The 26,455-nt window shown below is 39.4% G+C and overlaps 2 protein-coding genes across 3 annotated transcripts in view; both read right to left on the bottom strand.

The window, feature by feature from the left end:
- Positions 1 to 10,120, bottom strand: part of gramd1bb (GRAM domain containing 1Bb) — a 78,650-nt gene extending 68,530 nt beyond the window's left edge. Inside the window, exons 1-2 of one of the 2 annotated variants that reach the window (XM_049726434.2) lie at positions 9,930 to 10,120; positions 218 to 578 (exon numbers count right to left, since the gene is read on the bottom strand). The gene's annotated coding sequence lies outside the window, so the exon portion shown is untranslated. The remainder of the gene's footprint in view (positions 1 to 217; positions 579 to 9,929) is intronic. The other variant, XM_049726435.2, reaches the window with a different exon arrangement.
- A 709-nt stretch (positions 10,121 to 10,829) lies between these two features.
- clmpb (CXADR like membrane protein b) overlaps positions 10,830 to 26,455 on the bottom strand; it is a 63,893-nt gene continuing 48,267 nt past the window's right edge. Inside the window, exons 3-7 of the mRNA XM_049726446.2 lie at positions 22,011 to 22,215; positions 19,317 to 19,484; positions 18,317 to 18,439; positions 17,672 to 17,813; positions 10,830 to 16,338 (exon numbers count right to left, since the gene is read on the bottom strand). Coding sequence (XP_049582403.1) covers positions 16,002 to 16,338; positions 17,672 to 17,813; positions 18,317 to 18,439; positions 19,317 to 19,484; positions 22,011 to 22,215 — 975 coding nt within the window. The 3' untranslated portion in view covers positions 10,830 to 16,001. The remainder of the gene's footprint in view (positions 16,339 to 17,671; positions 17,814 to 18,316; positions 18,440 to 19,316; positions 19,485 to 22,010; positions 22,216 to 26,455) is intronic.

Here is a 26,455-nt window from a genome sequence, read left to right as displayed (position 1 = left end):
ACAAGTCAAATAAGTCCACTCAGGTGGTGATGGGGTCAAAGTACTTCTGAGCTATCACGTCCCTCCTGACAGTGCCCAAACATTTAAGGAGCGCATCACATTTCACTTATTGGCTCATTCACTCAAGCACATTCAAGGCAAACCATGCAGGCAGGACACATGTATGCAGCATGCAATTACAAATAAAAAGCTGTGAACCGGTGGCGGCATACGCTACCTTGGTATAGAGTTGAGTCAAAGATCATTCTGCCATCTGCCAAACAGATTAAAAAAAGAAGTGAAGCTAGCTCTTCTTGCTCTTTCCCTTTACATGATAAAGGGGAACTGTACTTCCGAGGGCACAGGGGATTCTGGGGGTGTCCCCTTTCAGGCTGAAATTGAACCCAGAAGGATGCTCTCCTTGAGGAATCACAACCTCCTCCCGCTCCGGTTGCTGCTCATCCACAATGTCCCCCACTCACCATACGCCTTCAGCCTCCTTTCTCAGCTCCCTCTCTCCCTCTACTTCCTCATCCTGCTCCACTTGGACTCACTCACTCACAGGCGTGCATTCACTGAGGCAACTACAGGGCAGCACACTGCGAAATGCACACAATCAAAAGACAGACATATCAAAAAGAGACAAAACCACTCCCGTTAGCTCAGTTATACACAATCCTCTTGTACATTAGGGAATATTGTTTTGTGTTAAAACGGACAGCCAAAAAAATGGGGATGGCTAAAAATTTCAGGCAATCTAAACATTATTTCATGTCTTCCATTTCCTCTGCCATTTAATCAGATTTTGAATGAACGACCCAAGAAAGACAGTGTGGAGGCATTGTGACAGAATGGAAGATGGCTCAATCAGTAGGACAAAGCAGATGTTATGACTCATCTTTAAAAAGAAGGCATCCCAAAGCCAGGTTCCCTGCAATATACAGTATCCTGTGCGTTACGTATAGAGGCGCTGTGAGCTGGTGTGTGCAGGATCGGATTGGATGTTCTGTAGGGCTGTGCTATTTTGAGTCCTTCGGTTGTGATGCACAGCCATAGAAAGAGGGTGCTTTAATAAGAGAATCTACTCTAAAACTAACATCACTCCTCCCCCCCGCCCCCTTCTCCACTGATTCTGATTTCTCTCTGTGAAGAAAATTTCCACGCTTTAAGGGGATAACAGCAGGAGGGAGGCAAGTAGCGAGAGATGGCGTTGTCTTGTAGATAAAAATAGTCACGCGGTGACCCGAGCCATTACCAGATGGCAGGCTAAGTCCACCTGGTAGCAAATAACAGGTTGACACAGCCATGTTTCCTTTTTTTTTTTGTTTGTCATGGCTACACAATGTCCCCATATGACTACAGATCAATTTAATTTGTCACAGTTGTACACAAAAATAAACAACTTCCTTCAATTTAACAAATATAATACTCAGGAAATCATTGTTGGAAAATAAAGAAAAGGGGATTGCAGTTGGTAAACACTTGTGATTGCATATTTGTGTAAATTCAGCATTAAAATTGGCGGGCACATCTAGTTTTTCATGTTTGGGAATTTGGCACACTTGGCACTGCAATCTGGCCTGTGTCAAAAGCTCGGGGACTGTGTTAAAACCAGTCGCATTAACACCACACAATAAGAAAAGTGCCTATGGAGTCTCTGGGATTTAACACTGATACATTGTTCAAATGGGGTGTCATCTGGATTCGACCCTGAATGGCGTCTATTTGAAATTGAAACCACTAATGAAACCTTATGTAATAAGTCAAGGTGACCGGTTGGAGTCGAGACAATTTTCTTTAGCATCATTTTCCTCCTCGCTTGCAAGACTGAATCATACGTTCCATTGGATGGGACGCTAGGAAGCTGTTTGTGCACAATGTCCCTTTCAAACTGTATTTGTGGGATTTTGTTTTTAGTTCAAAAACCATAACCATAGGTAAAGCTGGGAACTGGTAAATCGAGAGCTTAGCCTTTTGGCTCTACACCAAGACTGATGCCCCTGATGTTGTGCTGCTGGATCCTGCCTCAGCAACATCTTTGAATGTCTCCTTCCTCCTGCACCAAATACATGGACAACACTGCATATAAGCAGGTCCTTCATTCCCCCTGCTGTCAGACTTTACAACATGTGTGGCACTTCATAAAAATTGTGTTTCGTCTCTACTAGCAGCACTTGTCTTTGTCTGTTATTTATCCTTCTTGAAATTTTGGCACTTGTTTTCTTGCACTCTTATGCGCTGCTGTGGCAAGTAAATTTCCCCGCTGTGGGATGAATAAAATTCTATCATCATCATCATCATCATATAATGGCATCTCGAAATTAGTAGCCTCTGGCTTGTCAGGGGACTCAGGCTGTTCGTGTGGCTTATTGTGGCTAGACTTGCTGGACTCAGATGTCCTCTGAAGATGTGATATACTTTGGGTTTCAATTCAAGAGATATACAGTACAATATGAAGTCACTGTTGAAACATGTAATCTAACCGGAGAATAAAATGACAGTATAAACCATGGGGGCGCCTGACTGTTCAAGTCACATATATAGTCACGTTTTAAAGTCAACACAAGAAAAAAAATGAACACAAATAGAAAATATGAACTTTAGTTTTGAAATCCAAACAAATTAGACCACACACTACAAAAATAGACTGCATTTGATTTTAGCGGTTTCACTGTAAATTAAACATTTGTCAGCGACCTTTTAGCCTCATAATTAACAAATAATGAGTTCAGTGTCGTTCTGTCTACTTTGTGTGTGAGAAGGTCAACGTTGTCGAACGCTTGTATACTGTAATCTGTGTCCATAATTAACCTTTAAAGTGGTGATTCACTTTCAAGTCCGATCAAACATAAAAGTAACAATAATCAGATTTTTCTTTAAAATTTCTATTTTGTAATATGATAATTAGATAGAGAGCAAAACCTGCAACTAGCAAAAACAAGTGTGTTCATATATTGTATTGTTTTACATTACAAGGACATTATGCACAATACAGTATATGAATATAATAAAAGGAATGTATCCAGATTCAGATCTTGCTGAAGGTGCAGTAGCGATGCATGTAATTTATATGGATAGGTTTAACAATGTGTGTGTAAAGGTTTGTGCAGCATTCCAAGATTTGAACACATACTGACAGATCCTCCATCTATGAAGCTATTTTACATTCTCTCATTCTTTTTTTTTTTTTTTTAAGGAATAAAAACATGATGGGCTTTAATTTACCCAACATCACTCGACTTCTTCCTTTATGTCAAGTGAAGTACCAGATATATCCATTTAATTCTGTCCCACAATGAATGTTCAGTAGTTTCTCGTTTTGCATCTTCTGCAGACGTCGCTATGAGTCATTAAAACCATATTTTGAAGTGGATCTGGCTAATGGAAAGCCGCTTATAATCTAACAGTGACAGAGAATTACAATGAGGTACTTTGAACATTGCGTTGTTAATTTCATGAATGTAGCTTGTCATTTCCACAACTGCCAGCTTTAAGTCAATGCACAGTAAAATAAGCAGTGATTATCTTTTAAACCCTGTTGTGACCAAAAAAAAAAAAAAAAAATCTAAGCACAACCACTGTATTATAGTAATAATTATATGCAAAAAGAGCATTGGACAAGTCTGACAGCATTGCTTGCTTCTCTGTGTATTTTATGGCGGGATTTATTCAAAATGATGTAAGCATAACATCTCTACATTCTCTGTACAGATTTCCTTAACCTTCATAAATACACATTTTGTACTGCACAATATGAAGTAGGCAACAGATAACATTTATATGGGGTGGCATGGCTCAGACCATGTCAAAGTGTCCTTGAGCAAGATGCTTAACCCCCCAGTAGAAGTGCCAAAAGGTAGAAAGGATCCATTTACATTCACCCAAAATAAAGCAAGCCTTGCAGGAGAGGAAAGCAAAGAAGGATGATGCTGTTGTGCCACCATGTGGACAAAGTCTTCATCACCATGGGAGTTTTTTTTCCCCATTCCAGTGTTTACAATATCAGTTATGCATTGTTACACCGCCAACACAATAGTCTTTCATTTAGTACATATGTATGGACAATAGATGGATGGACCTTTTATCACTAGCATAACACTTTCATGCTACAGTGCATCCAGAAAGTATTTATAGCATTTCTGGTCAACTTGAATTAAAATGGCTAGGATTTTGCTGGTCTATAAAAATGTGTGCTTGGCTCGCCAGGTAACACACAAGCAGATTTTTTTAAATCAAAGAAATGCATCACCTCAATATGCTCACTACTGTAATTGGGCTGGAGTCTACATTACATTGCTAGATAATTAATGTTGCGCTCGAGTGTGAGCAAAGGGAATAACTCTGGTGGGGCTTTGTTAAGCCACGACCCGAGAGACTCTGTGGTCTACAGTCTGCATAGGAAAAGAGAAGGAGACTAAATCAATGTCCCTGCATTTGCTCATTAACCAAGGACCTTGGAAGAGGCAGCCTCCAAGGAGTTGCCCTTGGGGGCACCCGAGTTGTGCCGTTAGGATGAAGATTCCCAATACTATTTTATTCATCCTCTGAACTGTGTCAAATTAACATCATGGGTTCTATTTTTGTAGATGTAAAAACAAGCACATCTTGGTTATTGTGAAGGTGCAAGCCCAAATGAGCTAAACGAGTCTTTCGCCAGCACAGAAAACAAAAATCGCCTGTTTTTACACTGGAGTGCAACTACAAATTTGAGCCTTGTGTTGCTTTCACTTATGCATTAACACTAACTGTCGCGTAAACATGGCATCTGTATGGAAGAGGATTAGGGCCAGTGAAGAAAAAAAAAAATGGGGTGACAGGATTCTGATTTGTTTTCTCAGAATTCTGACTTGAAAGTCAGAATTCTGAGAATAAAGTCAGAATTCTGACTTTAAAGTCAGAAAGTGGGAATTCTCACTTTAAAGTGAGGATTCACACTTTAAAAATCTGAATTCTGAGAATGTCAGAATTCTGATAATAGTCAGAATTCTGACATTAAAGTAAAAAAAAAGGCATTCTGACTTTAAAGTCAGTCTTAAAGTCAGAATTTTCACTTTAAAGTCAGAATTCTGAGAAAAAAAGACTTTTTTTTTTTTTTTAATGCACTGGCCCTAATCCTTTTCCGTATATCTGAATTTGCTTCAATGTTTTCACTAACTGCAGGAAGACTATTTAATTCATTAATTTAATGAAAATCAATTTCCATTAGCTTATGATGATTATTATGATTATCATTATTATTATCAAGTGATAATGCATACACAGGCACATGCGTGCACATGAGCACACACACTCAAGGCCTCACTATGACATATGGCATAACATAATGCGGAATAACTTGTGGTTTACGATCCAATAAAAGGATCAGTTTTATAATCTCTCTGGCTGCATTTTGTTAACTGGTCTGCCAGTTAAACGCAAGAGAACTCTGTAAATTCAAACAGGATTATGTCTTTTGTTGCTTGGATTATATGAATCTAATTATGTTGCAAAGGGTTTAACTGCCTCTGTGGCTTATCATCTTGATTTCCTACACTGTCACTGAAAGCCAGGCCAATTACTAGTTTGTTGAGAAAACAGCAGATTAAACTGAAACTGTAATATTAAACAGAAATGAATTTGTGGCATAATAAAATCAAAATGGAAGACCATAAACAAGTGCATAGGTCCACAAAGATGTAATAGGGAAATGGTTGTGGGTTCAAACCCTGGCCGGGTCATACCAAAGACTAAAAATGGGACCCATTGCCTCCCTGCTTGGCACTCAGCATTAAGGGTTGGAATTGGGGGGTTAGATCACCAAATGATTCCCGGGCGCGGCACCGCTGCTGCCCACTGCTCCCTTCGGGGATGGGTTAAATGCAGAGCAAATAACATATACAACCTTATACCTGATGTCTTTTGCTTTTTCAAATATTATGGAATGCAATACAGATGAAAAACATTAAGATTAAAGATTTCAACTCTCATCAATTCTACAACAGTACTACCAATTGCTACAACATTGAGATTTTTTCCAAGAAATATTTTGTTTAAAAAAATCTAATGACATTCTACAACAACATAAACAATCTAATAAAAATAACAGCAACCTGGGTATTACATCCTGATATTATGGAAGTGACATAACCTAATGTAGCATATATGAATATGACTTCAAATTTTATAATGGTAGATTTTGAATGCAACTGTTGTTTATACAGTTTATGTAATTTCCATAGCAAAATACATTTAAGACTGCTGCATGTAATAGGCCTAATGTGTTGTGATCCGGGCTGTCGGTGACTTGTCGTATCTTGATGGATCGGTCTTTATAAAGTTGCTGATCCTTTGTGCTTTATCCTTTTGTCATAAGTTCATTGTGTCATAAGCCTGATTCCATAATGTATTAGTTGCCATTTCCCTTATATGCTTTCTCCTGTTACGTCAACCTTTATTCTGTCATATAGACCTGATGTCTTACAGTATATATACACTCAGGTTACACAGAGATGTTGTCAGCGCACCGAGCTTTCTTACAGTTAGAACGTCTAATTTTCTTGAGTGCCCAGCCCTGCTTTCATTTGATAGACTTTTCAACTTTTGTGCCATGTCTGCTACTGGTGACAGTGTCAGTCAATAGCACCCACATCGTCGTTCTATTTTTATCTTCGAAACAAGCGAGTAGCAAAAAAGTCAAAACCACATTTATCAATCGGATTTTCTGTTAAACACTTTTTGTAAAAGTTTTTTTCAAACAATCCAAGACGCTGGAAGACTGGAAATGCATCATCAGGCTTTCTTTCCCAGCATGTTGGTGATCAGAGCTTTTGCAGGGATGATAAAAAGATCAATTTCTCAACTGAGATCTGGAGCTTTCTCATTGAATTGGACTACTTTGACTTGAGTCCTCATTAGTGTGCTCATGCACACACAGCATTCACGCCGCCATATACTGGTACACATACAAGAGAAACGTCAGCTGCAGTTGCAAACCGAGAATTTTTTTGAACCATTTAATTGCCAGATCAAATGTGGCCTAATTAGTAACATTCACTCCTATTTTTGTGGTGCTCAAAGGGACGTTTTGTTTTTGCCAGCATTTTATATGGAGGAGCAAAAACATTGCCTTGTAAGATTGAACACTTTCCCAGTTCTCTGTTTCAGTCTTTGTGAGGTACTAGGGAAGCAGTTTTCACTCCGTGAAGCACTCCTGCCTCCACTGAGACCATCATCCATTTGTAGAGGCAATCAGCATACGACAGCGTGGGCCCAACCTAACCTTGTCCTGTGCAGAACGCTCAAATATACACAACTCACTGCAAGAGTCAAATCAGAGCGCCCCGTATAACATCAAACAAATTAAATGACATGCTGTAATCTAATTTAAAATGATGCACGGTCACTGCTGGTTATCAAAGATCGATTAACCAAGGTGAGTTGCGCTTGGTGTTTACATTACAAATTCATCAACAACTTCATTTGATACAGCTGCAAAAATAAGATATGTTACCTTCTATTTTACGCCCTGTGACAACCTGTGGCCGCTCACAGGTCAGTTCAGCTACGACAGCAGACTTGTTCTATGTAGGTCATCTCCAGACTCAAGTACACCATACACACACCAAGTGCTAAATTGTGTGTTCACACACTCTTAGGCCCACTGCACATGTGATCCAAAACGTTACATCTGCAACGCTATTCACCTGCGATTTGAATTTGATATGGACGGTTACAGCCGACAACCCACATTATTTCCTACTCTGATAACACACAGAGGAAGCTTCGAACATGTCTTTGTTTCTGTTGTGTTAGTGTAGACTAAGCATTACTTTAGCATACTTTTTCTTGCCCGACAGAACTTATATTTTTCAAGCTGACATCAATCAATGAGGAATTACGCAGAACCGCTAAATATCAAAATATATCTATAGAAGTAAATGTGATTGAGAATGACTGTTTCCATGTGACATACAAATAGCAGGCAACCAGACTTTAGTTTAGCCTATCTTGCTTCTTGGCTGGGATGAGCTAATGACAACTAGTGCAAAAAAAAAGGATGGATGAATGCTTTCTTGAATTAAGCGCATGTCAGAATGATAGCTGGTTTTACAATTTAAGCCAGAGAGAACAGACGTATTGCTCGTCAAGTGCAAAGAAAACTCAAAGATTTAAAGTGGAAGTGCTTCAGTGAATAAATGTCAAAAAATAGCATGCTATTAACTTTTCTCTATGGATTCATGGCAACGCCATAATTGGATAAGTTGTCAGAGAGTGAGATATACTGACGACACGAGTCACACGGTAACACTCATTGCACACCAAGGGCGGCTATTCCATTTCAATGCTTGGAGGACAATGGACCATCAGATTAGAAAATAAATTATGTAGAAATGGAATCTTTAAACAAAGAGCTTTTGTTATAAAATGTGTCACTCAACATATTCACATGAGTTCAGTTGCAGGAAATAAAACAAAGCAAAGGCCAGCATATGATTTCTACCAATTAAGTCTTCAAATGAACTTCATTTTACTTAATGTAATTATTTTGAAAGCTGGTTATAAGAAGTTGTCTGACCATCCAATTTCAAAGGGAAAAACACAGAAGATAAATAAAGCCTTGCAGTGCTGTTTGCATCATCAGGTTCCACTAGAGGGAACTGTAAGCAAAGTCTCTCATGCACTGCTGAGTCCATTCACCCAAAGAGCCAACAACGACTCTCATAGCCTAGGACGTCCCTCCACCAGACAAAAAACAGAATAATTAACTTTATTTTAAATCATTTTTAGGAGTTTGACAGCTGATGGTAGATGCGATTGAACCATTCTAGTATCAGGGAAACAGTTTATTTTTAATATTAAGGCACCTACAACAGGCTCCACTCATGAAATGTAATCTCCAATAGAGAGTATTATTGTATAAGCTATTCAGAGAACATTTATGCATCATAAATAGTGTACATTTAGTCATGAGGTCCGTCAATAAAAATCTACAATAATGTTCAGTAACTGTTCAGATTTGGAAATAAAGGGGAAAACAAAATGCTGCCATTAAACTGTACAAGTGTAAAGCATACAAATGACACAATGAGCTACATCCAAAACACTGATGATCACTGAAATGAGCACCATTATGACACACAGACAACTTTGATAATATTTGTGGTCATACAATTTGACCTCCAAATTCTGTTATAGCATTTAAGACATGTTTTTATCCCATGAAATTTTGATGTGGCTTAAATACATTAAACCCACGAACGGCTGTGATACAGAATGATAAACATTTGCTGGAGAGCTAGAGTACCGATGGAAAAACATCATGATGTCACAAAGCGGGAGAATGGAGGACCCAAGTGCAGAGAAGCAAGGAAGTGGGGATGAGGTTCAAATAAAAATTGATTTAATTTAAAGGAAAGCAACAGACAGACTAGGCACTACTGATCAACTGATCATAGAAAGACTAAAGAAACAGAAGATCAAAACAACAGGCAACAATGTGTCAAAGTAAACACTAGCAAAACAGATTTGAACACAATTGGGGAGCATAAAATAAAGCCTGACAAGGACAGAACAAAGCACATAGGCTAGCACACGACTCACAAAACAGAGAACCCAACCAAGACTAAATAGAAAGGGGGGAACTACAGCTGCCTTTACGTACTCGGGTAAATAAGTAAATACCAAAAACCAACGTCAAAAATGCACATGAACACCCACCCACTCGCGTCATAATTTCCACTGAAAAGCTGGAAAACATTTTTGAGACACGAGCTGCGGAAATGAGATCAACTTTGACCTTTCAACATGGCAGGGAGTAGTGAAAGTGTCGTGAATGATAAAGAATAGCATTGTTAAGTGTTCTTTACTACTTTAATTTGTGGCCTCCATGGTGCTGTGGCATACATAATTGTGATAACATCTTGTTGCCATGTTTAAAAAACCATAAAATTATAGCATAGGTGAATATTTACCGTCTGTTTCGCTGCATCCTCTTCCTGCAGTCGCAGATTAATTAAGAGGTCCAATATTGTTTCACCTAAGTAGCAGGTGACGGTAAACACTGGGTCTGCCATGTTTCCATGTTGTTAACTACAACAACAAAAGCACTTTATCACAATGCACTTTCCACTTCACTAGGGGAAATGATCATCTTTCTCATACCACGTGAAGGCAGCATAAATACAGACAAAATGATGAGACAATGAGGAAAACCTGAACAAGACAAGTGGCTGAGGGAGCTGATTGGAAGACACAAGGGGCGGGCCTAATGACAACAGGTGGAAAAAAATGATCTAACAAGATATAAAGGACACCAGGAATATAAAACACTGACAGAAGGGACAAGAAAAACAAAACAAAGTCCTAATCAAAACCAAACAAAGAACATGACATTAAATTTGCTTTATATTTTTTTACTTCTTGACTCTCTGTTCAACAGTGGGCTGAAAGCACAATAACAAGCAATTTCTTAAACAAATTTTTAAGTCAACAGTGCCATCTCCAAAAAATACAACTGTTCATGAAGCAAATTTGAAGCTTCATTTTCCTATCACTTTTGCGGAGTATAAAATTATAACAGCCCTGATGGTTTTAGAAAAGTGAAAATGTTTTAGGAAAAAAACTAGCATACATCAAAATAGAACTGTACTTTAATAAAATGTGTACTTTGTTTCTTTATATACAGGTTTAACCTTTGTTCTGCTTTGATTCAGCTTCTTGTGTGCATTGCATCATGGGATAGCTTGCATGGTTATGCCCACTGCAATCAAATTGGCTAATATACAAAAGCCTTTTTCTTGCTTGCAAGCAAACTGTGGATAGAATTTTTTTGTAAGATTGTAATGTTTAAAAGAAGACATGAGCAATCAGAGTAGGTTGTCATTGAATATTTTATTTGCAAATGAAAGAGTAATAACTCATAAGTCGTAAAAATATACATTTTTAAAATTGTGATATTTACATGGATTGTTTTGTCATCAACAAAGAATTCTGCACGGTTACTCAAAACCAAAGGACTGCAGAAAAAAAATGGATGATCTCCAAAGGAAACAAGTGTCTTCTTGCATGTCCCCTTAAGTGACGCTGTGCCAAGCTTGTCTGCTCCTGACGCTTCAGCTAAGATGTCGTGGAGAAACAGCCGACCACACACATCCCACACAGACCCATGATGATCTTAGCACACACAAAAGTGCAAAGTACATGAATTAAAATAAAAAAGACAAAAATAAAGCTTCATAAATTTTTCTGTGAATGTATTTACAGTTGTAGATTCTTTTAAATTCCTTATCCAAATACAGGTATGATACATCAAAGCAAAGCATTCTCATTCCTTTGCTCAGATTCTTATGACATGCAGGTCCCTTTACATCCCTTTTCCAGGGTGACTTCAGCACCGTCCGTCATTTTTTGGGGAAAACGCATCACATTCCAAGGCCCAAAAGTCTGAGCATTATTTCGCTCTGCCTTCAAGTCAGAAATAAAACACCTTCAAACAAACATAAAAACATTGTGGCTAGCACACAACACAGGTTAACCTAACACTTGAGTGTCGATGAGACAATACACATACAGTGTCGATAGAATACTGTTCTAAAAGACGATACAGAGTGTATGTTTGTGGGATTTATTTCCCTACTGAGATAACGGAAATCTGTTAAAAGAAAGCGCAAACAGCACATGGGGATGAAGTCAGGAATCTGCCACGTGAGTCAAAGCGCATGGAGGAGTTCTAAAAGCTGGAAGACTTGCATCCCTTATTCCTCCTCCACCGCTATTGTTGCTTTCATCGACGGCGGAGGGGAATTTCATTGTCGTGAGCCTTGGCTCGATATCAATCGCGTTAGGAGTAGCTCCTCCTGATTCCCAGCTCGACCGTGCTCAGACTGACTCTTGTGACAGCCAACGTCTTGGAGAACAGGCTATTGTTGAAATGCATCGGCTGTCTCTGCGAGTGCCTACGTGTTGTTACTGTGGGTATGATTATCTGCATCAGTACCTCTATTAATCAATACGAATACTCCCCAACATTTCATCCATCAAACTGATTCTGAAGGAGCAGACATGTGTGAACATTTGTGTGCTTGTGGAAATGAAGCTATATGGACAAAGGTATTGGGACACATCTACAGGTAACCATGCAATATTCAGAATTCAGTCTTCTGGTAAAGACCCTAGACTTAATTTCTAGGTTTCTTTGTCCGGACCAAAATCATCTAACAATGCTTGACCTCCCTCAAAGTGTTCTCACAAAGGTGGAGGCATAGCGTCCAAAATGTCTGGTGTGAGGTTAAGAACTCAATCCTTGAGGTGGTACCCCAATGTTGTGTTTGACTTTGAGATGGGACCTCAGGAATTTAAAAATAGGATACTTTTAAGCAGTCTGGAATGCAGTGTCAGATTCCCAGTCATCTGAGAAGTCTAACCCAACCTGACTTGGATGAATTGACCAAGAGGTAGGTTACTTCCCAAGACCTTTGTCCACATGCAAACTTCTTAATATAGTATTTGCCTGGGCACAATACTCTCGTGTGCGTGTGCACCCATGGCCAAGTGTAAAAGCATGAAGCCCAGTTATGAATTATGTACACGCTTGTCTCAACTCACTCCTCCCCCACAAGTGAAAACATGGCTGCCGCTTGTTAGGCCAGCTTCAATTGACTTTTGAGTCCTAATGAAAATAAATACTGCCAGTCTGCATTCATGTCATTGTTAAATAAAGGCTACTTTGCCTGGCTAGATCCCCTCTCATTTGCTGAATGGCTAACAGTAGAGTGTGGGTGTGGCCCGGGGGCTTATACTGAATTAACATGCACGCACCCCCACTGTACACACACTCACATGCACACACGCACACTAGCTTCCCTGGTCAGATATGAACCGCTGTAGTTTAATATAAAAGGAATCTATCCCTCTCCCTGCACAGGCAAGTCAGATGGAAAGTCCCACATGTGAAGTCAAAGTGCACAGCCCACCCCAGATCTTTGAATTAGAATATTAAATTCCTTTTTCACATCAGTTCTATAAGACACTAGTACCAAATCCTAACATTAAGTGGAATCTTGAAAGTAGAATGACTCATAAATTTTGTATTATCTAAATCAGGTACACTCACATCACTACACTGTATTTCTACGACTGTACCTCATAAACACACATGCTAATATTAATTTGCCTTAGCGCTGGAGAGGGCAGCTTTATACTCCACAGTCTCCACTTTGTTGTTGTGGTGCATGCTCTTGCTGCTTTCACTTCAAGTCTTCTCTTGGATATCGTTTAAAAAGTTGTCTTTATAGACAGAATTAAAGGGAAAATAAGATTGTTCTTGCTATGGCATTCATTGTGCAGAGTGCACAGACTTCATTATCACTTGGTGAACAAAGAATAAATTATTTACCATAGGAGTATGATATTTAAAAACTAAATAAAAATAATCCAGGTCTGTGTAAATACTAAATGCAGCCAACACCCTCTTGGCAAATGGTTGCCGTTCAGCGAAAAATCTGTACTAGCACTGATTGAGAACAACAAAACAACATGTTTTGAATTCACCTTTGGGTTTTCCATTTGACTTTTACATGTGTAGGGAGCAAATATCACCTCAAGTACCCCTAATTTATTAAATCAAATGACATCATGTGCATATATCTATCTGTATGTACAATACAAAACAATACTGATTACATAATGTACAGTACATTGCTCGTGGCATGGGCTTACTCTCTCAACAACTGATATTTTGCACTCTTCTGAAATCACCCCGTTGGGATTCTTCTTTTTTTCCGGGGCAATTTATTGCAGTGGCATTGATATTTGCCGCTATTGACCTTCTGAGTCGGTGAGACAGTGTGCTGATTGCTGAAGATAAGGACAAAGAAAGCCTGAAAAGGAATAATGGGTTGCAAAGGCACACTGATAGAAAAGCGACTTGCTCTAATTTAAGCTACGTTCAATCAAACTGCACTGGTTCTGTGACTATGTGACAAAAGGGGCAAATGGCTGATCGCAAGCAGACCAATAACACACCAGCACCCGCTGATTCAGCCAGACGGCCATTGAGCCACTCACTTATAATGCTTTCAGAGTCCTGACTAGACATACTCTTAGCCCTCAATACATACTGAAGCGATCATACTTTTCATTCCTCAGGCCTAATTGACCCTTTCTCACTATGATGTCTTAAGACATTGTCTCTTCTTTGGGTTATCTTCACTAATTCAGAGCGTAACATGATAAAATAGGCAAGGTGTAGAGTAGACAGATTTCCGGAAGCAGACGAGAGGATAGGCCGCAAGAAACTGAAATTAGGGGATTACCAAATGCTGAAGCTCACAAATATCTCTTCAAGGCTGTTTTCTTGATTTGATGACTTTTACTTGTAAGTCTTTACATCAACCATAGGAAGGTTCTCTAGCATCTCTGCTCTGCCCCCATAGCATGGTCCAACTTCTCAGGCGGTGTGTTTTCATACTTTCATCTATGAGTCCATTATTTCTGATCCGATCAATACTGTGAAATTGTGCCGTTACACTGCACAGTGCAAGTACAATTGTAAATGATAAAACACTATGAAGGTCATTTGTTATTCATTTCTTCATGTCATATTACAAGAGTGAAAGCAGGTAGCTAATATTGGATACCTTCAGGCTGTGTGCCTCTGCATCCAGTGCAGCCTGGTCATCCTGGAAGTGGGATTCTCAGCATCTGCAATCTCTTCTCAAGGTTTCTTCATTCCTCCCCATATGGGTTTTTGAGTTTTCTTTGCCCTCTTGGGGGGGTCTAGATTAGGGGATGTCGTTAATAGTTGTTAACTGTGGGCTTGTAAAGACTCAAGTAAAGACTTTGAGATCCAACAGCTATTAAGGACTGTATAAAAAGATTATGAAGATAACACCAGGGAAGAGAGGACAAACACCCCCAAATAAAGTTGCGTTCTATTATTTCAGTACCCCCCTGGGAGCGAAAATGATGCCATCCATCCTTATCATCAATCACACATTCATGGTGACACATTTGGGTTTCACTTCTGAAATGCAGCAAATAAACAAATAAAAAAAAAAAACTCTCCCACCCAAAAAAATGAGAATGGTGGCACTTCTCATGAGCAAGCTATCGGTCAACCTTTCACTAGCTCGGATAAAAGAAACATAAGAAAAAAATGAAGGGAAAAATATATATGCGACTTGAGCTAATCGAAGCTTATTCCCTATGATAAAAACATGGTCTGTTTACAGGCCTAGTACATGTATGAAATAGACGTAAAGGTATCCAATACCAGAGAAAAGGTGACGATCCCATTGATATAACTCCACTGTGAGTGCTACATCCTTTTACCTGAAGTTTGCCCTGCTGGTGGTAAAGCAGATTGGCTGTTCAGTCAGCTGAGTGAGTCTAAGTAAGTTCCTCGTGAGTTTCTCATGAGAGAGGTTGATGACGCACACACAAATACACACGCACACACAGACACACTGAAATACTGTGCCTGTCCGCACAAGTGGGCACAACTGGGTCAACCCACAGGTGGCAAATGGGGTCTGTGGTTTTGGATCTGATGCTAGAAGATGACATCATCCTCCTGCTGGAGAAGAAAATATTTGCAGTCTCCATCTTGAACATCTCATGGTAGGAGGGGGCTACTTTTACTATCACTCAGCTTTGAATGTTTCCTCAGCGTTTTACCCCTTTGCTCCGTTACATGCCTAAAGTTTTGATTAGATAAATACTCGGCAAGGGGGTCCTTTCCGTTTGCCACACACAGTGCTTCCTTCCTTCCTTGAGTCATAAGACACAAACAATGTCTTGTCTCTGATCTTGTTTTTTTTCATTTGTGTAATTGAGTAGGGGACAAGCATTTCATATTTTCCCTTTAAGTATGCATTCATTAGAAGTACTTTTGGACTTATAATATTGAATTTTTAATTACATCCTTTTAACTAGTTGCATTTCTTTGTTTATAGAAGAGTCTTAGCCTTTGGGAAGGGGGTGCAAGGTTGAGGGTTAAGGATGGGGAGTCTGGCATGGCTGGGGGAAGTAGTTAACTTTCAGTCCTACACAGTCTGAAAGGCCTTGGTCTGGGCGGGGACCATGAGGGTCGGTGGTGTCGGACCAGACATATTCCTGGAGTTGAATTTGGGAGGAGTAGGGGGCGCGGGGGTCTTGGACGGCACCACTGTGGTGTAGGCCGGAGGGGACTGGGGAAAGCCCGGAGGTTGTCCGTTTTCCTTCAGCGCTGCAACTGCAGGTGGGCGGGGGCGGTGGCCGCGCTGGGCGCTGTTGTGCACCATCGACTGGGTAGAGGAGGCACCTGAACGTGAGCTGCCGGAGCGGGATGAAGACAGGGAGTTGGGCTTCACCAGTTTTGCTTTGGGAGCCTCTGCATCCTCTCTGGACAAACACACGGTCACATGAAGAATATTCACTGTTGTCAAAATATATTGTATGTACATGCACAGGCATCAGTCAGAGCAAGACAAAACAACTACAATGGAAAGTGAGGGTCTCCTCTATTTATTTCTCAGCATGTGCCTGCCTGGTCACAGTAAGTGGTGTCATGTTTATCAGGCACTGTCATCACGTCAGCATTTTTGCGCATTGTGAAGCTCATTCGAGCAGCTGCTTATGAGGGATTAGTGTCGGCTTTTCCACAGAGAGTCAAAGACCTCTCGTGTAAAAACATATTTCTTAAAATAATCTAAGAAGCCGAAAAATATATCAATAAAGCAAAAGTAATAGCTGGGGTTTGTCATAAACCTTACGCCCAAAGTGGTTGTGGTCTGCTTTACGCACATTGCCACTTGTCACAAGGCATACAAATAGAAAACGCTTCATCTTGTCTGCATTATTTATTGAGAGCTGGCCCTCTAACATGTTACATTATTCATTGTTACATTCCTGAATGAGCACCTACACTGATGCAAATCAGTCACACACAAAAAAAGTGTTTTTAATTATTTTTTTCTTCTTTAGTGTCACTTGGTGCCCACAGGCGCACACATCTCGAACAACTCCATTGACAATAAAGAGCAAGATTCATATAGCATAACAAATACAATCGCTCTACTTCTTCATATAAAGCGTTTATTTACTTACTACAAAGAGTTTATTATGGGAAAGAGTAACAAAGTTTATGTTTCACTTTAATGCGCTTCAGGGTACTCTATGGTGTCTATAAGACAAATTTGTTCTGTGTGTGCACAATATAGATACTACAATTTATGGCATTTTGCTTGCAAGTAAATAAATATGAATTAAAACATTACGGAACATAATACGATTATATCACATTACATTACAACGATAATAATGACATATGTTTGCATATTATAACGGTACATTTCTCTACACTTCACAGTTGTGTTATTTTATTTTCCACACATCTCAATCCTTTGGGTAAACCCTTAGCAGGCCCTAGAATTGTCTCCACTGCATACAGCAGCACTTTCGCTTCAATGCAAATGTCAACAGATAAGATGTCTGCTTTTGTTTTGCGATAATAACGTCTGCGGCAACACAAGATACGTAGTACTGCATGAGCTAGGATAGTGACTGCAGGGAAATAAATAAGTGTGACACGTCCCGCAATTAATTTCAGAATTTAACTGATTAGAGCAAAGAGGAAATACAGTACGTCCCCAATGCTGTTCCCTATTGCACATGTCTGTTAGAACACAGACACAAAGAAAGGGGAAACTCATTGGGAAAAGGAGAAAGGACAAACCTTATCTCATTGGGGGTCTCCTCTTCCTCGTACTTCTTTTTCTCTTTCGTTCGGAAGACAAGCCAGATAATTAATATAATGATGAGCACACCCAGGGAAATTGCCACCACTGCGCCAGCCACCATGCCCATATTCCTCACATCTGCGAACACACAACACATTCCATCAGTCACATTAGGTACAACTGCACATCTACCGGAATTTCGCATTTATAGCACCCATCCCCAGTGGTGTAGAAGTGCACAGCATCATACAACGGCAATTCCACCATGCCATGCACCTCTAAATTCAATTTACTACCACTATGGAAATCACCTCGCTTGTGCAGATCAAGCTCTCCATTTGTTTACATGTAACCCCGACCGCCCGGCCTCTCTGCAAATGTATTCTTCTGACAGAGAAACCTTAAAGATGGAGCACAGGTGGTGACCAGTAACCACCAGTAGTACGTTCAATGCCGTCCCCTGTGTTCCTGTGTTGGTGCATTGGGGAAGTTTAATGGCCGTGTGGAAGCAGAGAGGCAGAAATAAATGTATTTCCATCTGCATTTTGAAACAATAGCCATCAGTCAGTGTGGCAGGTGGAGGTGAACTGAATGCCGCAATGACTTGCCAGTCAAAGCCTCTCCCAGCCCCAAACACTCACGCTGCATTGTGACCTCAACGGTGCAATTCTCCTCGCCAACGTCATTGCTGGCTGTGCACCTGTAGACTCCTGTGCTATCCATGGTGAGGTTCCTTAGGGTCACCAGTTCAGGGTTCTTCAGATCTGGACAGCAGAATGGTACATCCATATTACAGAGTGGTTTAGTCATGATCAAGTAAGTGTGTAGTCTATTGCACTGAAATGGTTTAAAAGGCTTGTCTCAAAGTTTTATTCCCAATCAATAAAGTTTTTGCATCGCTATAATATAGATGACTACTTCTAGGAGTTTCAAGAAAAATCAATATATGATTCATAGAGTCCAGGGAAAAAGAGCTGATCGACAGACGCCAGGATCACCACCCCCCCTCGCCCCAAGTAACTGTTCACTTGGGTTTATGCAGTAAAATATTTGTGTCGCTAATGAGAGGCATAGATGCTGTTTGATTATGTTCCAGGATGAGTAGCAGAATGTGCAGTATGTGACATTAGCTTGTTTCAACTGTGTACGCTTTTATGTATAATTCACTTAGACTATGAGCTATCATATCAGTGTCATAGATATCTTCATCTGATTAAGATCAATCCTCATGTATATCTGAATACTGAGGATTGCAAGTGGCAATCATCCTTGGAAAAAAAATGCTAGTACTACTCTACGCTTAATTTGAAGCGCAGCTATTTTTTGCTGTCAAGTATGTAGGGGTAGTAGTAGTGCAAACCATGTAAGTCATGCAGAATCAGTGGCCTGATTGTGACAATCAAAATCAACCCGTGATCAATCAACCTGAGATCAGCGCTAACTCTTAATTATTATGTGGGTCTTGATGGCAACAGGAGGTGGACATAAGATGAAGAAAAGTGGCAGGGCTTAAAAAAAAAAAAAAACACAATTTCAGAGAATAATTGGAGGCAGTGGAAAGTGCTGTTGTGAAAATGAATCCTTATAGCACATCTCTGTTGACATTTTTTAGTGGGGTTAAACGTTCATTATTTTTCTTACCAATCAGTGCCAGGTTTGGCAGTTTGCCCAGGCTCTTGCCTTTGTCAAGGACTCGCTCCCACTTGTAGTTGATGGGGTCAGAACCGTCGCTGGACTTGCAGCTCAGTTTGACGTCACTACCTTCCAGGAGATCGCCATCCATCCAACATCTGGGTTTTGAGGGTTTCACTATGAAAATAGCAAAGGAATAATTGGTTTAACTCATTGGTAGGACAAACACGGTTCAGATATAGTAAGATGGAGACATATTTATTTATTCATTTATCTATTTATTTATTTGTATTTAATTTTTTATTTGTTTATTTATTTGTTTGTTCGTTCATTTTTTTTTACTGTGAGCATCAACACTATGGTCCAATGTATCCATCGGTGGAATACAAAAAAAGCATGCAGAAACTTTAAGTGAAACACTTTCGGCGTGGGCATATTTTGCTCATTGCAGTGACCCAGCACCGACCCATTTCCCATTCGCAAGCTGATCAGAATGCTTGCGGTTACCCTATCGGTCATTGCTTAAGCTCTGTTTTTTTCCATTCGCACAAAACCCATAAATACATGAATTGTATGGATGAAAATAAAGGGGATTATGGGGACATATGTGGCAAACAGTTTGATACTGTCAATATACAGCCATAGATTATGAGTCTCAGTTTGAGACTGCAGAGAGTTTATACAGTCTATCGAGACTCGTTTAATGTAAGTGCTAAGCTGGCCGTGAGTCTTGCATTTACTATTTTTTTTTGTTTTGTTCTTGCCACAGCTGAAAGATTTCAGTCCAGTAGCTTAACACAGAGAACACAGAAGAGAAGTGCTGGATGCTGTTGAAACATGCATTGCCTCTGTCTTTAAACACACCGGACGGCTTTGCTGAGCTATGAAAAAACGAAAATAGCTTGGCTTCCATCCCAGCAGGGTATTTTTAGATCAGTGGCAAGCTATTTTTAAACAGCTCTTTTTTATTTTGTCATATTCGCAGTGTCGGCTTTTGTGCCATTTGGCTGGCGCTGATTGTCTGCAGAGCTGCAGCATGTTGCTAAAGCCTCACTGTTGTGAGGTAGCTTGTACATTGACTCATCTTATATGGATTTCTTTACATTAGACTGAAATTATTTGAGAGTGATTCAAAAGTTAAAACTCTAACCACATCTATAATAATACTAAGTAGTAGTTTCTCTTTAAGTAGTAGTTTCTCGTTCGGGCTACAACCTCGTCAATATCAGGGCACATACAGTATAGAAATGGATGAGCATTCACGCTCACATTAACATGTACAGTTCATCGATCCAAAAGGTTAAGGGTGAGCTGATTTGGGGCGAATGATGTCATACACCTAACAGGGCTGGAGAGCAATGATTTACATGTAATGGGATTATGTAATATAATTACAAAGTGTCTTCAACTGGTATTATATTCTATTATATTATTATACTTTGTTATATTACTCAGAGAAAATAAGGAATTACAGTTGTCTTTTGAAATGTATAAAGTTACACTTGTAACTTTACATCACCCACAGTTCCAGTTTAGAGGTTACTATCAGTTTACAGTTTCTTACAAACATACTTTCATAGACATATGCTTCCGCCATGTAGACAGTGCGTTGAATTTAAATGGGATGGTAGGAGCCACTTTCCATGGCCAGGAAGTAAATCCCCTGTGTTCACTCCCACAATGGCGCAAATACCTGTTTCAACATACTATACATGCATGCACTCAGATTTAGACCTATGTATTTAAACCCATAATAAGGAATGCTTTTGGAAACTGGGTCATAAAAACAAGCACTCACAACTCACAGGAGGCAGGCACATAAACAACCTGCCTGGCACCAGGCTATTATCTTGGGGAGCGAAATGCAAATGTCCGTCACTCTCAAAATCGAAAGTGTCACCGCGAAAGCTGAGGGCAATTTGTACAAACGAAGGCACTAACTCACTGAAATGTTTTTATGGAAGAGAGATGAGAGTGAGAGGATTAACAGACTGTTCTATTAGAAAACCAATAACCGCAGGCCAAACTAATCTCCCATGATGTTTTAATAAATCGCCCGCTTTTTCGTCACTGAGATGATCTCACGCTTCCCGGCGGACTTTGTGTCTGGCTTGAGTGTTAGAACGCTATCCGTTTTTGCCGTTTGTCCTTCAGTATTGTTAAGCTACGAGCAGGCAACAATGAACATTCACACTGAGCTCACTCTAAAGCTTGTTGAATAAACGAGGAAAATAAAAATAATGAGAAAAAGGAAGGATGAAATAACCAACAATGAATTTGCTGAGGATTAGAAGGCCAAAACAAGCTCCCCCAAACATAATTTGGGTAAATAATTTCCCTAAGAAGCTTATACAGGGTTTAGGGGAAGACAGTTGTAATTATAGACATTCACCTTAAACATAAGGGCACATTTTCCTCAAAAAGACGCACATGTATGTACGGCAAAGTTAGATTTGTTGACACTCAAACTCATAAATTAGTTGCATGTTTCTCATCTCACCTCATCAACAAACTAAAAGAAGAATCCAATCAGTCAGTCTGAATCAAATTGAATCATTAGATCAGTCAGCATGACAGAGGAAATGTGTTAGGCTAATGACCCATTCATGAGGTATCTGATTGTGTACATGAGCATCAGTGTGTGTGCACGTGTGTGCCTACGTGCGCACGTGTGTGTGTTTGTTTGTGTGTGTTGACCCTTACCCAGCACAATGAGGTTGACTTGGCTCCAGTGGTACTTCCCTCCAGTCTTGACCTTGCAGTAGTACTCCCCGGAGTCAGTCAGTAGCAGGTCACTGATCAGCAGGGAGGCATCACCCCCCAGGTACTCCCCAGCAAAGGACAGGCGGCTGGCATCTGGGCCTGTCGCCTCGTTGGTGTACACGTGGCCGCTGAAGAACGTAATGATCTAGAAATATTGAAGAGCAACATTTCAGAGACTGTCATTAATGTTGGTTAGTGAACTATGTTCAAGCCTTCATAAGCAAATTAAGCTAAGTGGTCCCCAACCATTGGGCCTCCAACCATACAGATGGAGTTTCCTTATTTTAATTTCAGATTCAGATTTATTGTTATTACAAGTGCGGCAAAAATAAGGTGCAGGCCATTCACTGCAATGACCAAAACGTTATTACAGGTTAAAGTGATGTTCTTATCTTATTTACCGCTTGAACAGTTGAGACTAAATAAAATAAAATAAAAAAAAGATGATTTCTTTCTCTGTATCTCTATCTGCATCTCTATCTGCTGTATATCAGTCTATGGTTCTGGCTATGTACATGCTCACAAACACAAACACAGCTGTCACAGTGGCCTATTACTCAGGGCGAGTGAGAGCCTGCAGATGGGACCCACTAAGTGGCGGTGCCACAGCGCATCACTGGCGACCAAACAGGTGCCACCTGCCGTGACCACAGGTGACGACTGGCTGCTTACATGCACCAAATATGTAAAAAAACGCACACAATAAAAAAAATCTGTCCCTGAATGCAAATTGATGATTACCGTACGTTCCAGTGTTCTACAGAAACAACATTTAGCCGACTACACAACTACCATTAAGCATATACGTACTTCTTGTTTATTATATGGCTTCTGCACATTTACTGCTCACAGGCATCTGAAAATAATTTATTGTCTTTGTGCACAGATGTAAAGATGCATACTATAGAGATTGAGAGTGCTAATCAAGGGAATTTGTACAAAATGGCTACAGGCTGTTGTTTTAAAGCTGTGATGACAAATTGCTGACGTGGAGGTTTATTTCCTTTGCAGGCTTTTGAAGGACACATTTACTGGGATTTTTTTTACATATAGAAACTTTTTGTGTCATGAAATAAGTCATGCTGCATTTCAAACTTGTTTGGGTCTAATGCAAAAAAAAAATCCTCAATATATTATAACAACATACTACAGACAGGAGGATTTTTGTAAATATGATTTAAGTATTTATTTTAATATTCTGCATGCTTTGACATAATATTCTGCATGCTCTAATAGTATATATAGGAAACCGGAGTACCCAGAGGAAACTTACGCAGGCACGGGATGAACATGCAAACCCCACACAGGAAGGCCGGATCCAGAATTAAATCCTGCGACTTTGAACTGTGAGGTGGACCTGCTAACCAGTGCGTCATCGTACCGCCACACCTTATACTATATACATCTCAGAATCTAAATTATAATTTTAAGGTAAAATACATTTGATGACGGCTAGATATTTTTATAAGTCAAATAATTTTTTGGGGCCCTTTTGTAACTTAAATCACTGATTTTAAAATTTCAGTATTGTTATGTTGTTTTAACCATGACAGCCAGCAGACACTTTTTTTAGGTACATTTGTACTTTGTACAAATTTCTCTTTACAAAATATTAATATGCTCAGTGATTATCACTGCCAGAGAGTAATAGTATTCCTGATTTTTTTTATTTTTTTTATTGTCATTGTGGTTTTCAGTACTGCATTACATTATGGTAAGAACATTTATCAATATTATGTAGATACATGCAGTGCAAACTACAACCCTGACAACAAATTAAAATAAACTAATCCAGCTCTTGTATTTGATGTTGTTTGATTATGCAACTGTACCTAATAGATGAATGCATTTTATTGATTAAAAGCCTGACCTTGAACTTGTCGTCTGGCCCCTTGGTGATCTGAGCAAATGGAACCTGCAAAATAACTAAGCGGGGCTAAATGTTGCAGAATGCACTTCCTCTCTCTGACAGTACAAAAGAATGATTTATTCATTCGGCTACAGGCGCAGACTCTTCAACCTAATCAAATTTTCAGATGTTTGATTTTAATTAATGGCGCCTTCAATGTTATCTTCCCGTTAAATATTCATCGCAATGTGGCACCCCCCCCTCTCCGCCTTGAATCATTAAAGCTTCAGACAGACGCTTTAATTCGACGACTTGTTTCCTCCTTCCTGGCCTCTTCCTGCTCTTTTCTTTCTCGCTGTGTTGCACTTCCATATGCTAACGCATCAGGACACAAACAAACGACTTCCTAATGGACTATAAATGTAAATATAAATATAAAAGAATTCACCTCAATTTGTCCACTCTACAGCCAGAGAGATTTCGCACACTAATGTGTTCATTTTGTGTAGAGAATGTCTCTTAACCCGCAACTGCTCAAGTTCTCCAAGGTAAAACAAACCACTGCGTCATTGTAGAAGCTTGAAAGATATAATCCCCTCGGGTATTAATCATTTTTCTTTCACATTAGTTTTGAAAAACATTTTTTTTGGCCAGGTACAGTGGAAGACATCCCATTCTGTCATGCTTGTTGACATCACAAGAAAACAATTATTCACAGTGCAGAGTGACAGTGAATTCATTTCTTCCACAGTCAAACTGAAACTGAAAAAAGAAAAAAAAAAAAGACGGGTGAAGAAAACTACTCACCTTGAAGCCTGACAGACACAAAATGGACAGGCAACATCACCTAGTGGTGTTTGATACAAAGTATAGCCTGCCTATTAGGTAGTATTATCTATTATATATATTTACGTAAAAACCTAAACAGTAAAATTAATTTAATCAATTCTACTATATGCTCATATTGCACTGAGCAGCCACACTTTGCTATGGTGCATTAAGTGCCATTTCAAATTCTCAGTTTACTATTACTTTTTTGCCATAATTTCCAATTAGATAATGATGATGCTTTGAGTTCAAAGTTTCTTTCTAAAAGTTATTATCAATAAGAAGATTAGAAAATGAATGAATTAAAAAAATATATATTTCTTGGAAAAAATAGTTCCGTCTGACTGCAATGAGCAGTTAAAAGCTCAGTTTAAGATACATACGACTGTCATGAGGCGTCAAAAATGTTTATTGAATGTAAAATATCAATTTAAATCATTCTTATGGACTAAAGGTGGTCTATCGGCCCTTTTCCCGTGACATTTTGGATATTCCAGGAATTCACACAAACCATCAATGCCCCAAGTAAATTTCGTTTAAAATGTCAGCGACATATCAAGATGCGTGCAAGAAGAATGATGCGCTGTAAGAAGGAACACAGAATAAATAATGTCCATGATAGTACTGCCTAGAGACAGTGAGTGAATCCCAGCACATCCATTATGATTCCATTATGATATGTTCGTAGGAACTAACAAGGGTCACAATGTCACTTGCCTGAGAATTCAGCAACACGAGCACTGTTGATATTTGGCCCGAAGCATAAACAAAAGTGCTTCGAAATCCCACTAGAAATTAAATCAAGCTTGTTTTGAAGCCATTTAAAGTCGATCTTCACGTAATATCTTTGTTGTCTCAATATGAATCTATAACTATTTGATACTGTTATAATAATTCCATTTGCTGTTTTAGAGCTCTCTTTCTGGGTTCAGGACTGCAAATTGTTCCATACTTCTAAAAATATATTGCTTCTGCCTGTCGCAATATGTGTTTAATGGCACTGAGTGCTTCTACTGAGACCAGTCTTTGATTAATTCTGCAAAACAAACAAAAGAATACAATAACAGTAAAGACCGTTATTCGCATTTTTGGAATCATTTTGAAAAAAGCAACAACCTACATTTGGCAGCCGTGTAATTTCTCCCAGCACAGAGAGATTTATGCATCTATTATCTGTACCGCTTATCTCCGCTATGGTTGCAGGTGTGCTGGAGCCTTTTGCAACTGATTGTGGTTGAGAGGTGCAGGGTGGGGGGTGCACCCTGAACTGCTTGCCAGCCAAATGCAGGGCACACATACACAAATCACACTCACACCTACGGACAATTTAGAATCTTCAGTTATGCAACCATGCAGGATATAATGTGGGAGGAAACCGGCAATAATAAGTTGGTGGTGTACTGTACTCAATAATTTCTGGAGTGCTAAATTCGAAATGTTTAATTTCTTGTGCCAAAAATATTTATAACAAGAATTCCAGTAAATAGAAACAACATATGAATAAATAAATCCAAATCTGAAACAATGTATCAAATTGTCTATCATGTAATTTATGGTAATTTACAATGAAATTATATTAGCCCCATGAGTTTTTATCTATCAAAACATTCTTTCTTGTGTATGGAGAATCTGTCAAAGCCACTCATCAAAGACATTTTACAGTGACAAGGACCATAAACTTATCGTCTGCCCTTTCACGACAGCTATC

This window comes from Syngnathus scovelli, chromosome 7 (assembly GCF_024217435.2).
Source record: "Syngnathus scovelli strain Florida chromosome 7, RoL_Ssco_1.2, whole genome shotgun sequence".
In the NCBI taxonomy this organism is placed as follows: domain Eukaryota; kingdom Metazoa; phylum Chordata; class Actinopteri; order Syngnathiformes; family Syngnathidae; genus Syngnathus; species Syngnathus scovelli.
Note: the sequence above shows the minus strand (reverse complement) of the source record. Positions and strands in the feature narration are given on the sequence as shown.